Here is a 14,465-nt window from a genome sequence, read left to right as displayed (position 1 = left end):
CATAATATTAACATTTCATATTTAAGTTGTTAAATAATGGTAATTTATTATTTAACCATTTTAATATAAAATAATTAATTTTTATAGTATTTTTTATTATTTGACAATTTTAATATAAAATAATTATAATAACAAATTATTTTTAAAAATATTAAAGAATACTACATAAAATGATTTTATAATTATTATTACTATTTATTATTATAATTTTGCATATTTGGGCCTCCATACTGCTAGAAGCAGTCAGCTAGTGCTAGTTCACATGAATGTACACAATTAAAACAAAACACCTTTGTCGCTATAACTATACGATATTTCTAAATAGTTAAATATGCGTCATTATATACGTCAATACATGCATGAATATACAGTAATTTGCCAGTGAAGCGGTGAGTTTGACTCAGGCGATGAGTGGGGCAGCTCCTTTTCCCGCGCGGGGTCCTGCAGGAACTCTGCGGGGCGGAAGTCAGTCACTCATCCGCACGCAGGCGCGCGCGTTGCTGTTGTTTGTGTCGATAAGCTGATTTGAACTCTTTCATCGCTGTATATTAATCATTTTTGTGGAGAAAACGCGTTTATTTTCTCCTCAATGGCTCCAACTATACAGACGCAGGCGCAGCGCGAGGACGGACACCGGTGAGAGAGATCTAAGATTAATAACCGGTTAAACACACAAATATGCTAGCATAAAAACTATATATATATTTAGTGCTATATATATATAGAGAAGGCTAGGATACATAGATGTAACGTTACATATTAAATACATGGACGTTAGAAATCGCTATTCTGACCTGGTCATGTCTGATTTATATCTCTTTCTGTGTGTTTTCTGCAGAAGTTCAGCACACAGAAGCGTCCCAGAGAGGTAATGATGATGAAGAACAAGTGCACTTCTGATGTATGAAGTTTGACAGAGAAACACTGTGACTCTACGATGCTTTCAAAACATTTTCTGCATCCTCCTAATTCTCACGCTATCCACCCTAAATAGTATTCAAGATCTTGAACACTCTTTAGGGTGGGTGGTATGCTAATTATTTAGGATGCACTGACACTATTGGTCAATAACAAAACTTGATCTGAATAATGACACAATTGTCTTCTGTTGTGAATTGAACTGGTTTCATGCACAGTTATTGAATTGAACTGAATCAACATCTCAACTTTTGACTCAACCAATCACGTGAGAGTAAGGGCGGGGCCATCTGTCTGACTGACCAATGACAGACCGTGTGATGATGTGTCACGTGTTTCTCGTGTGCTTCAGGTCTGGTGTCGTGTGCAGAGTGAAATATGCAAACAGTCTTCCGGATATCCCGTTTGATCCGAAGTTCATCACGTATCCGTTCGACCAGCACAGGTACGGCTCCGGTCCGCTTCAGCCGTGACGGGCTCGTGGGATGTTGTGTAGTGAGTGTGTGTGTGTGTGTGTTGCAGGTTTGTGCAGTATAAAGCCACATCGCTAGAGAAGCAACACAAACACGAGCTGCTCACCGAACCGGATCTGGGCGTCACCATCGACCTCATCAACCCCGATACATACCGCATCGACCCCAACAGTGAGATCACACACACACACACACACACACACACACCAACCCTGATACATACCGCATCGACCCCAACAGTGAGATCACACACACACACACACACACACACCAACCCTGATACATACCGCATCGACCCCAACAGTGAGATCACACACACACACACACACACTAACCCTGATACATACCGCATCGACCCCAACAGTGAGATCACACACTCACACACACACACACACACACACACATCAACCCTGATACATACCGCATCGACCCCAACAGTGAGATCACACACTCACACACACACACACACACACCAACCCTGATACATACCGCATCGACCCCAACAGTGAGATCACACACACACACACACACACACACACACCAACCCTGATACATACCGCATCGACCCCAACAGTGAGATCACACACACACACACACACACTAACCCTGATACATACCGCATCGACCCCAACAGTGAGATCACACACTCACACACACACACACACACACACACATCAACCCTGATACATACCGCATCGACCCCAACAGTGAGATCACACACTCACACACACACACACACACACACACACACACACACATCAACCCTGATACATACCGCATCGACCCCAACAGTGAGATCACACACTCACACACACACACACACACACACACACACACACACACACACATCAACCCTGATACATACCGCATCGACCCCAACAGTGAGATCACACACACACACACACACACACATCAACCCTGATACATACCGCATCGACCCCAACAGTGAGATCACACACACACACACACACACACACACACACATCAACCCTGATACATACCGCATCGACCCCAACAGTGAGATCACACACTCACACACACACACACATCAACCCTGATACATACCGCATTGACCCCAACAGTGAGATCACACACACACACACACACACACATCATCCCTGATACATACCGCATCGACCCCAACAGTGACATCACACACACACTCACTCTCACTCAATCGCACACTCACGCACATACACACACACTCACACACACACTCTCACTAACTCACTTACACACACACACTCACTCAATCATACACACACACTCTCACTAACTCTCTCGCACACGCACGCACTCACACACACTCTCACTCACTCATGCACACACACACACACACACACACACACACACTCTCACTCACACATTCACTCACTCGCGCACAAACACACACTCTCACTCACTCTCACACACACACACTCTCACTCACACATACACTAACTCGTGCACAAACACACACTCTCACTCACACACACACCATTAGGGCTGTAGCGATACACTAATCTCACGATACGATACACGATATTCAGTTCACAATACAATATATCACGATATTCAGCCAACGATACGATTCGATATAATTAGATACACTTACATCATTTTCTGAAAGATTTAAAGGGGACAGAGTGATTTTGGTGACATCTTGTGAGTGTTGCATTTACTTGGATTGAATTATTTGAACTGAAAACTAAAAACTTGATTTACACAATATATGTCTCTGACTGGACAAGTTTAAGTCATTCATTTTAGAGCTGTGAGTGCCTTTTGTTGTTTGATTCACATTAATGGCTCCATCATCAGCAGGTTTATTAGACGCTGCCCCTTTAAGACCGAGTGCAGATCTAATAGGTGACTGATGCACCATCATTTTCTCCTAACTATTTACGTCCATTTAAGACATAAACTGTTTAAGTAAATAAACTGTGTTTCAGTGAATCTCATAGCTGGTCATTTTTATATTATTATGTATATTTGCTAGTTTAGATGCGCACATGAAGCCCAAAGTTAAGTAGCCTATACTTTTCTTGTCTCGTTGCAGTCCCGTTCAGAGCGCGCGTCGCCTTGTGAACAACTCTTGCGCAGATGTTTGTGCTTTTAATAGCTCTTTTAATGATTAAACGCGTCCGCAATTTAGCAACAGTAGAGACTGCATTTTACAACAATCACCGATCGTGCTGATTCTGTCGGTACGTTTGGGTTTTAGGAAGAAATGACAGCACATCGCTGTGAAGGGAAGGAATTTGCTCTAGACATAATGCAGTTAGTTTGGTTTCATCTCAAATATCTTCTTTTTCTAATCTCTGAAAGCCGAAATCTAAAATAAAATTAGAATATTATCGCAGATCTGAAGTGTAACCACGTTTGAATGTTTAGTTCTGTCCTCATTGTCAGTGATTGCACGCTGTGGCTCCGTGTGAGAGATCGCTCTCTCTCTTCTGGACTGCGAATGGCAAAATTGCATCACAGACAAATGGTTTAATATTATTATATATAGAGCTGGCTGGCGAGATAAACATGTTCAATATTACGTCTTTAATATCAATAATAAATAGTAGCTTATGTGTATTTTCTATTTTCTCCAGTACCGACAGCAGAACCGAAAACGTCTGAGCTTTAAAGCGAACGGGGGTAAACACGGGGGATTTGAATGGGACTCGTGTATCGATACTCGCGGCTTAAAAATCGATACTTTCTTGGAAAAAAAAATATCGATTTATATCGCAGAATCGATAAAATTGCTCAGCCTTACACACCATGTAAAACCTCTAATCTGCTTTTCCCAGAGTATAGAAACCCAATGCTCGTGTGTGTGTTTCAGTTTTGCTGGATCCTGCGGATGAGAAACTGCTGGAGGAGGAAATCACGGCTCCGTCCAGTTCAAAGAGGTGCGAGAGAGTGATGTCATGCTCCTGTGAGTGACCTTTGACCCAGCACTGAGACTGACAGATGTGTGTGTGTGTGTGTGTGTGTGTGTTCAGGTCGCAGCAGCATGCGAAGGTGGTGCCATGGATGAGAAAGACGGAGTACATCTCCACCGAGTTCAACAGATACGGCGTCTCCAACGAGAAGGTGGAAGTCAAGTGAGTGACACACACACCTGTCTCGCATCTCCATATGCACACACACACCTGTCTCGCATCTCCATATGCACACACACACCTGTCTCGCATCTCCATATGCACACACACTCCTGTCTCGCATCTCCATATGCACACACACTCCTGTCTCGCATCTCCATATGCACACACACACCTGTCTCACATCTCCATATGCACACACACACCTGTCTCGCATCTCCATATGCACACACACTCCTGTCTCGCATCTCCATATGCACACACACTCCTGTCTCGCATCTCCATATGCACACACACGCACACCTGTCTCGCATCTCCACATGCACACACACTCCTGTCTCGCATCTCCATATGCACACACACTCCTGTCTCGCATCTCCATATGCACACACACCTGTCTCACATCTCCATATGCACACACACGCACACCTGTCTCGCATCTCCATATGCACACACACCTGTCTCGCATCTCCATATGCGCATACACTCCTGTCTCGCATCTCCATATGCACACACACGCACACCTGTCTCGCATCTCCATATGCACACACACTCCTGTCTCGCATCTCCATGTGCACACACACTCCTGTCTCGCATCTCCATATGCGCACACACACCTGTCTCGCATCTCCATATGCACACACACACCTGTCTCGCATCTCCATATGCGCACACACACCTGTCTCGCATCTCCATATGCGCACACACTCCTGTCTCACATCTCCATATGCACACACACTCCTGTCTCGCATCTCCATATGCACACACACTCCTGTCTCGCATCTCCATATGCACACACACACCTGTCTCACATCTCCATATGCACACACACACCTGTCTCGCATCTCCATATGCACACACACTCCTGTCTCGCATCTCCATATGCACACACACTCCTGTCTCGCATCTCCATATGCACACACACGCACACCTGTCTCGCATCTCCATATGCACACACACGCACACCTGTCTCGCATCTCCACATGCACACACACACCTGTCTCGCATCTCCACATGCACACACACTCCTGTCTCGCATCTCCATATGCACACACACTCCTGTCTCGCATCTCCATATGCACACACACCTGTCTCACATCTCCATATGCACACACACGCACACCTGTCTCGCATCTCCATATGCACACACACCTGTCTCGCATCTCCATATGCGCACACACTCCTGTCTCGCATCTCCATATGCACACACACGCACACCTGTCTCGCATCTCCATATGCACACACACTCCTGTCTCGCATCTCCATGTGCACACACACTCCTGTCTCGCATCTCCATATGCACACACACTCCTGTCTCGCATCTCCAAATGCACACACACACCTGTCTCACATCTCCATATGCACACACACTCCTGTCTCGCATCTCCATATGCACACACACACCTGTCTCGCATCTCCATATGCACACACACTCCTGTCTCGCATATCCATATGCACACACACTCCTGTCTCGCATCTCCATATGCACACACACCTGTCTCACATCTCCATATGCACACACTCCTGTCTCGCATCTCCATATGCACACACACTCCTGTCTCGCATCTCCATATGCACACACACTCCTGTCTCGCATCTCCATATGCACACACACACCTGTCACGCATCTCCATATGCACACACACACACCTGTCTCGCATCTCCATATGCACACACACACACACACGTCTCGCATCTCCATATGCGCACACACACACTCCTGTCTGGCATCTCCATATGCACACCCACACCTGTCTCGCATCTCCATATGCACACCCACACCTGTCTCGCATCTCCATATGCACACCCACACCTGTCTCGCATCTCCATATGCACACCCACACCTGTCTCGCATCTCCATATGCACACACACTCCTGTCTCGCATCTCCATATGCACACCCACACCTGTCTCGCATCTCCATATGCACACACACACCTGTCACGCATCTCCATATGCACACACACTCCTGTCTCGCATCTCCATATGCACACACACTCCTGTCTCGCATCTCCATATGCACACCCACACCTGTCTCGCATCTCCATATGCACACCCACACCTGTCTCGCATCTCCATATGCACACGCACACCTGTCTCGCATCTCCATATGCACACGCACACCTGTCACGCATCTCCATATGCACACACACTCCTGTCTCGCATCTCCATATGCACACCCACACCTGTCTCGCATCTCCATATGCACACACACCCACTTGTCTCACATCTCCATATGCACACGCACACCTGTCTCGCATCTCCATATGCACACGCACACCTGTCTCGCATCTCCATATGCACACGCACACCTGTCTCGCATCTCCATATGCACACGCACACCTGTCTCGCATCTCCATATTCACACACACACCTGTCTCGCATCTCCATATGCACACACACACCTGTCTCGCATCTCCATATGCACACACACACCTGTCTCGCAACTCCATATGCACACACACACCTGTCTCGCATCTCCATATGCACACACACACCTGTCTCGCATCTCCATATGCACACACACACACCTGTCTCGCATCTCCATATGCACACACACACACCTGTCTCGCATCTCCATATGCACACACACACACCTGTCTCGCATCTCCATATGCACACACACACCTGTCTCGCATCTCCATATGCACACACACACACCTGTCTCGCACCTCTATATGCACACACACACACCTGTCTCGCACCTCTATATGCACACACACACCTGTCTCGCATCTCCATATGCACACACACACACACACACACACCTGTCTCGCATCTCCATATGCACACACACACACACCTGTCTCGCATCTCCATATGCACACACACACCTGTCTCGCACCTCTATATGCACACACACACCTGTCTCGCATCTCCATATGCACACACACACACACACCTGTCTTGCATCTCCATATGCACACACACTCCTGTCTCGCATCTCCATATGCACACACACACTCCTGTCTCACATCTCCATATGCACACACACTCCTGTCTCGCATCTCCATATGCACACACACAACTGTCTCGCATCTCCATATGCACACACACACCTGTCTCACATCTCCATATGCACACACATTCCTGTCTCGCATCTCCATATACACACACACTCCTGTCTCGCACCTCCACATGCACACACACTCCTGTCTCGCATCTCCACATGCACACACACTCCTGTCTCGCATCTCCACATGCACACACACAACTGTCTCGCATCTCCACATGCACACGCACACCTGTCTCGCATCTCCATATGCACACGCACACCTGTCTCGCATCTCCATATGCACACACACACCTGTCTCACATCTCCATATGCACACACACTCCTGTCTCGCATCTCCATATGCACACACACACACCTGTCTCGCATCTCCATATGCAGAAGGACCACTTACACTTTATTTTATGTTTGTGTTACTGTGTAATTATTGTGCAGCTCTGAAAATCCTTTACCTAATTTGTTGCTCCTGGTCAAAAACGACTGGCCTTTTAAATTGCTCGTATCTCCAAATATTGGTTTCAATCTTTTTGTCAAGTCACATTTACTTCTATAGCGCTTTTTACAATACAGATCGTGTCAAAGCAGCTTTACAGAGATAACAGGAAAATAATGCAACAAAGTTTGTTTCTAGAAGAAAGTAGCGTCGCAGTCCAGCTAAAGTAAGCTCAGTGATGTCATGTATGAAGTGTTACTGAACGAGTGTGTGTTCCTGCAGGATCGGTGTGTCCGTGAAGCAGCAGTTCACAGAGGAGGAGATCTACAAAGACAGAGACAGTCAGATCGCTGCCATTGAGAAAACCTTTGAAGACGCACAGAAATCCGTGAGCACATGCAGATCTCACACACACACACACACACGTGACGTCAGCATCAGATTGATGTCTGAATCCATTCTTCTGTTTTAATCTTTCAGATTGCCCAGCATTACAGCAAACCCAGAGTCACACCTGTGGAGGTGCTGCCCGTCTTCCCAGACTTCAAGGTCACACACACACACACACACACTCTTTCTCACAAACACACTCTCTCTCTCTCTCTCTCTCACACACACAAACACACATTCTATCTTTCACACACACAGACACACACACACACACACACACACACACACACACACACACACACTCTCTCTATCTCACAAACTCACACATTCTCTCACACTCACACACATTCTATCTCTCACACACATTCTATCTCTCACACACATTCTATCTCTCACACACACACTCACTCTTTCTCTCACACTCATTCTTACACACACACACACTCACACGTTCTCTCACAAACACACACACATTGTCTCACACTCTCTCACACACATTCTCTCACAAACACACACACATTGTCACACACTCTCTTTCACAAATTCTCTCTCACAAACACACACACATTGTCTCACACACACACACACACACACTCACTCTTTCTCTCACACACATTCTTACACACACACTCACACATTCTTACCCACACACACTCACACATTCTCTCTCACAAACACACACAATCAAAGACTCTGAAAACAACAACAGTGTTGTTATTCAGATCAATTAATTTCAGTGTTGATTGAGTTCAGTTCAACAACTGTATAAAGTTATGAAACGAGTTCAAGTACCGGCCTTTGGTGACATCATAACTGATAGTTAAAGCAACTATCGCTGCTGATTAATCCGCCTGTGTCCGCTCACAGATGTGGATTAATCCCTGCGCTCAAGTCATCTTTGATTCAGATCCGGCTCCGAAAGATGTTTCTGCACCGGCGGGAGTGGACATGATGTCACAGGCCATGATCAGGTGTGTGTGAATCCTCAGAGCATGTGTAATCAGTGTGAATCACCCATGTTTCACAAGCATGAACAGGACAGCACAGAAACGGTGTGTGTTTACAGGGGTATGATGGATGAGGAGGGGAATCAGTTTGTGGCGTACTTCCTTCCCAACGAGGACACGATGCGCAAACGCAAGAGAGACGTGGACGAGGATTTGGATTTCATGCCTGATGAAGTGTAAGACACACACACACACAGACACACTCATTCATGAAACTCGAGCAGAATGAAGTTTAGCGATGTCATATTCTGAGGTGAACGTTAGTTGGTTTTAGAGCATCACGATTAATCATTAAAAGATCTCGATTCTTATTCCTAAATTACAGCGATTCTTCGGTCTATTAAAGTTTTGTAAAGTCCGATCGCAGCGAACATTCAGATCTGTGTTCTGATCCAGAGAGAGTATAGATGTGAAAGTCTTTTCAACACACAGTATGATTATTTCAATATTTATTACTATAATTCAGATTCTCACAGAAGTACTGGGATAAAGGTTTATAGTTCGGATATAAACAGTGACGTCTACAATAATGATCGAAATAGAGCAAATCACCTTTTGAAAGTAACTTTACGCTTCAAATAAAGATTGTATTAAATACATCGTTACACCAGTAGGTGGCGACAAGTGACTTTAAAAAATGTGTGTCATTGCAAACCTCTACACACATCTTAGCAATCGAATCGCCATTGGCTAGTACAGACTGATATACTATTATATAATTAAATATTTATTTATTTATATATATATTTTTTTTTTTTCATAAGCTATATTTTTTTATTTAATATTTTATATTCCACCAAATCAGCTTATCTTTGTAAAATGACATATTTTTAAATATGTAAATGTACACCCTTAAAATCAGTCAATCAAGCATTATATTATGATAATCCAGCATAATTTAATGAACTTTATTAATTAGTACTAAAACTTGATAATCATGCATCAATGCATATTTGTCATTTTAACTGAACTTAGGACTGGTGGTGGTGCTTAAGATATTGTTGGTCACTCAGTGTTTCTGTAAAAAAATGGATAATGGTAATTAAATAATCCTACTACTAATAATGACAATATAAAATACATGAGCTGCTCGGTTCATGAATATTAATCACGTTGTCAGCGTTTGCTCGAACTGATTTGCTGAAATTAAAACAGGGCTGAGCGCCGGCCAATGAGATTTAGCCGTTTGCGCATTAGCTCCGCCCACTCCCGGAGAAACCAGCATATCTTCTGCTTGTTCTTAAAAACTGAATTATTCGAGATAAACTCCGTTATTTTGACAGGAAAATACAAAACTCGTTTCCACCACAGAATTTTTATCTTGCAATTTTGAGAATCTCTCGCGATCTCGTAATTGCCATAGTCAGAACGAGTGAGATAAAAAGTCGTCATTTTTTATTTTATTCCGTACGATTGTGACACTGATGACGATGTGAGTTTAAAACGTTTTGACATTTTTTTGTCGTCTAAATAAAGGCATTTTGTCATTTTCCATGAATATATGAGCGAGCGTAGCTTTTGATGCTGATGTGGGGTTAAATGATAAGTAATAAATCTACGAATGACTGGATTTCATTAGCATATACATTTAACTACCATAACTGGTTTTTATGAGTGAATCCAGAGGAAAGGTAGATTTTACACTGTCGCAAACTCACCTGTTTGTAATGTGTGTGTGTGTGTGTGTGCGCAGGTACGATTATAAGATCGCTCGCGAGTACAACTGGAACGTGAAGAACAAGGCCAGTAAAGGATACGAGGAGAACTACTTCTTCATCTTCAGAGACTCTGACGGCGTTTATTACAACGAGCTGGAGACCAGGTAACTGTCAGTCACACAGACGGGCTCACACACTAATCTCGGTGTGTGTTTGTGAATGACCGCCTGTGTGTGTGTGTTTTAGGGTGCGTCTGAGCAAGCGGCGAGCGAAGGTTGGCGCTCAGTCGTCCACGAACGCTGTGCTGGTGTGTAAACACAGAGATATGAACGAGAAGGAGCTGGAGGCTCAGGTTAGTCCTCGTCACACACACACACACTTTACTTTCACATTTGTAGTCGAGACTTATAAATGCTTAGAAACAGTTTATTTGGATATAAGTGGAGGATTCAGAAGCCTAAATGAGGTGTGTGTGTGTGTGATGGACAGGATGCTCGCAAGGCTCAGCTGGAGAATCACGAGCCGGAGGATGAAGATGTAGAGGAGCTGGACTTGGAGAAAGAGATGCAGGACTCTGGTAACACACACATCATCCTTATATCAGCAGTGTGTGTGTGTGTTCAATACAAAGTTTGAGATTCCAGTCAAAGTGTGTTGTGTAGATTCAGTCTGAAGGCTCATTCACACCTGGAACTATAACCATGAAATAACAAAAATTATAATAGTTATAGTTACAGTTCATGTTACAATTATCATTATACTTATTGTAAGTTATCATTACAGTCATAGTTATGGTTGTAGTTATCTGTTAGGGCTGTGCTCAGAATATCGTCGTGAACTCCTGACGATGCGCGTATCGATACAGCCGTGCTTTTGAATGTAGCCAATTCAGGGCTCGAATTTCAGCACGGGATTGCGAGTATTACGCATTATTCTAATCATTCCCGCAGGTCTCCCACTTATAATGCGGGGAATTCCCGCAAAAATTGATTGAGTGTCCAGCTGTGCCGCGTCTTCTGTCTCTCTGTCTCTCAAAATGGGTTGCTCAAGGCAAGCGTCAAACGCGCTGAAGCCGGCGATACTACACTCTCGCTTTTAGGAGTCGCGACATGACGGAATATTCACTTGCATATTCGGGCGAGCATTGCATTGTCACTTAAGTTTACCATTCGCTCGTCTTTTTAAGTCTTACCACGCTAAACATTCAAGCGATTTTAAACTATTCAGTGCTCGCACGCTCTCTCTGAGAGATGGTTTTCTCTGCATGCTTACATAGAGTAAAGCCGCCTCACAAACAGCCTGTGAGTAACATAAGTTCTTTTTCATGGATTTTATCGCTTTCACAGACAAAAACAAGCTAAATGATGTCAAAAATGTCGGTCTTGGTGAGTATCCAACACAGTCGGTTATGTCTTAAATAAGCATAAAATGCATGTGATGTGACAGTATAATGAAAACAGGATCCGTGCACTAGCTCTTAAAGTGACAGCAGCCATATGTGTCTGTCATTAATACTGTTGTCGGAACAACAAAAGATAGCTTTAATTATAAGGAATCTGGATTTATAGTCGATGTATTTAATTTAGTCAGGCCTAAAATACTACTTATTTTACATTTAATTACTTTATTAAGTTCTTAATACTAGTGCTAGACCTATTCAAAAACTTTTCTCTTTATTGGTAGGCTTAGGCTATATTATTCTATTGTATTTATTTGTTTAAAATGATTTCAACAATGTAAAGTAATTACTGTGTTTGGTGCACATTCCAACACTTATTTAATTTAACTCTCATTGTTTTTTAATGACAAAAACTAAATAGTTGTTCAGCTATCACAACTGTTATAACACTGTTTATTCAATAAAGATATTACTGTTACTAAACTCTGCTCAAAAGAAATTTAAATTCCAAATTGATCCATATCGTGATACGTATCGTATCGTGGCTTTAGTATCGTGATACGTATCGTATCGTGGCTTTAGTATCGTGATGCGTATCGTATCGTGACATTGTTGGTGATACACAGCCCTATTATCTGTTAGGATCATAGTTACATAGTTATAGTTTTATTATTATATGGATAGATGCACTTTTATGGACTTCAAAACAGAAACAGTCATTCACTGCCATTATAAAGCTTGGGAGAGCCAGGATATTTTCTAATATAACTGATTGTGTTCGTCTGAAAGAAGGTCATACACGCCTAGGATGACTTGAGGGAAAGTAAATCATGGGCTAATTTTCCTTTTTGGGTGAACTATCCCTTTAATTTAGTTATTGTTATAGTTATTGTAGTTATCATAGTTGTCATTGTACTGTTCGTTTTAGTTACGGTCAGAGTTATAATTTTAGTTATTTTAGTTACCATAGTGCTAACATTACAGTTATCATTCCTGTTTTGTTTTTTTTACTTTATTCCTTGTAGTTTGAAAAGCTTTCCTTTGGCGCTGTTATTAGAATATTAAGATGATGTCCTGACGATATGATACTGTGTTCAGGCGAAGAGCGAGAGAAGCCCAGCGACTCCGACAACTCCGAGAGCGAGTCCGAGCGCGAGGACGAGGAGCGGCCCGCTGAAGAAGAGGAGGAGGAGGAGGAGGAGGAGGATGAGGCGGTGCGCAAGCGGCGTGAGAGGAAGAGCAGCGGCAGCGAGAGCGGGGAGGACCGGGACGCGGCCCGCGACGAGGAGGAGATCTTCGGCAGCGATGATGACAGCGAGGAAGAGGAGGGTGGGCGAGCGAGGAGCAACAGCAGCAGCGTTCAGCACAGCGGCAGCGAGAGAGAGAGAGCGTCAGACTCCAGCGGAGACAGCGACAGCGAATGAGACGCTCGTTTATGTGTTCCCCTTCACAACTGAACTCTCTCGCACGCTCTCGTATGCTCTGGTGAATGTCATGGAAAACATGCCGTTTCATCCACATGAAATTTTACTTTGCTTGTTTTTCCTGCATTGTGACGTTGCGTTTACTCGTCATGAAGATAATCAGTGACCTGGAGACGCGCGTTTTTGTGTTCCCCATTTATCTGTTAGTATTCACAACTAAACTCTCTCACGCTTTCTCCTATTCTCTGGTGAATGTCATGGAAAACATGCCTTTTCATCCACATGAAATTATATTTTGCTTGTGTTTTTCCTGCATTGCGTTTACTCGTCATGGAAATAATCAGTGACCTGGACGTGATTGTGAGCGTCACACACACACACACACACACACACACACACACACACACACACACACACACACACACACACGTGTCATGCCATCTGTTTCACATCCATGTGAGATATTAACTGAATTACACAGATTTGTCCTGCTGTAGTTTGCATTTGGTGTTTGATGCTTCTGTTTTATTTCTCTGGCTTTTGATTATGTGAGACTGAAGCGAGTCGCTTATTAGTGAGTGACTTTTTTGTAGTTTTTTCCTCTCATTACAGTGTAAACATTGTAAATAAACAATGATTTTGTTACATTTGAGTTCTTTGATTATTCTACACCT

General features: G+C 43.7%; 1 protein-coding gene and 1 long non-coding RNA gene across 2 annotated transcripts in view; one reads left to right on the top strand and one right to left on the bottom strand.

The window, feature by feature from the left end:
• Positions 1–14,465, bottom strand: part of LOC143738328 (uncharacterized) — a 57,834-nt gene that overhangs the window by 19,391 nt on the left and 23,978 nt on the right. The window lies entirely within an intron of this gene.
• On the top strand, positions 128–14,436 carry paf1 (PAF1 homolog, Paf1/RNA polymerase II complex component). Its single transcript, XM_077230428.1, has 14 exons — positions 128–636; positions 839–868; positions 1,271–1,363; positions 1,441–1,562; positions 4,210–4,276; positions 4,370–4,471; positions 8,196–8,301; positions 8,394–8,462; positions 9,171–9,274; positions 9,370–9,486; positions 11,004–11,132; positions 11,215–11,320; positions 11,458–11,545; positions 13,466–14,436. The coding sequence occupies exons 1-14, from the start codon at positions 590–592 to the stop codon at positions 13,789–13,791; spliced, it is 1,506 nt and encodes a 501-aa protein (XP_077086543.1). The 5' UTR covers positions 128–589; the 3' UTR covers positions 13,792–14,436.

The sequence above is a fragment of the Siphateles boraxobius genome, unplaced genomic scaffold (genome assembly GCF_051911475.1).
Source record: "Siphateles boraxobius isolate OS27281-9 unplaced genomic scaffold, OSU_SipBor_1 143, whole genome shotgun sequence".
In the NCBI taxonomy this organism is placed as follows: Eukaryota; Metazoa; Chordata; class Actinopteri; order Cypriniformes; family Leuciscidae; genus Siphateles; species Siphateles boraxobius.
Note: the sequence above shows the minus strand (reverse complement) of the source record. Positions and strands in the feature narration are given on the sequence as shown.

Excerpts from the sequence above, each read along its gene's own strand:
- paf1 (XM_077230428.1), top strand. The coding sequence starts at position 590 with ATGGCTCCAACTATACAGACGCAGGCGCAGCGCGAGGACGGACACCG. Across the intron at positions 1,364-1,440 it reads TATCCGTTCGACCAGCACAG|GTTTGTGCAGTATAAAGCCA; the intron begins GTACGGCTCCGG and ends TGTGTGTTGCAG. Across the intron at positions 11,133-11,214 it reads TACAACGAGCTGGAGACCAG|GGTGCGTCTGAGCAAGCGGC; the intron begins GTAACTGTCAGT and ends TGTGTGTTTTAG.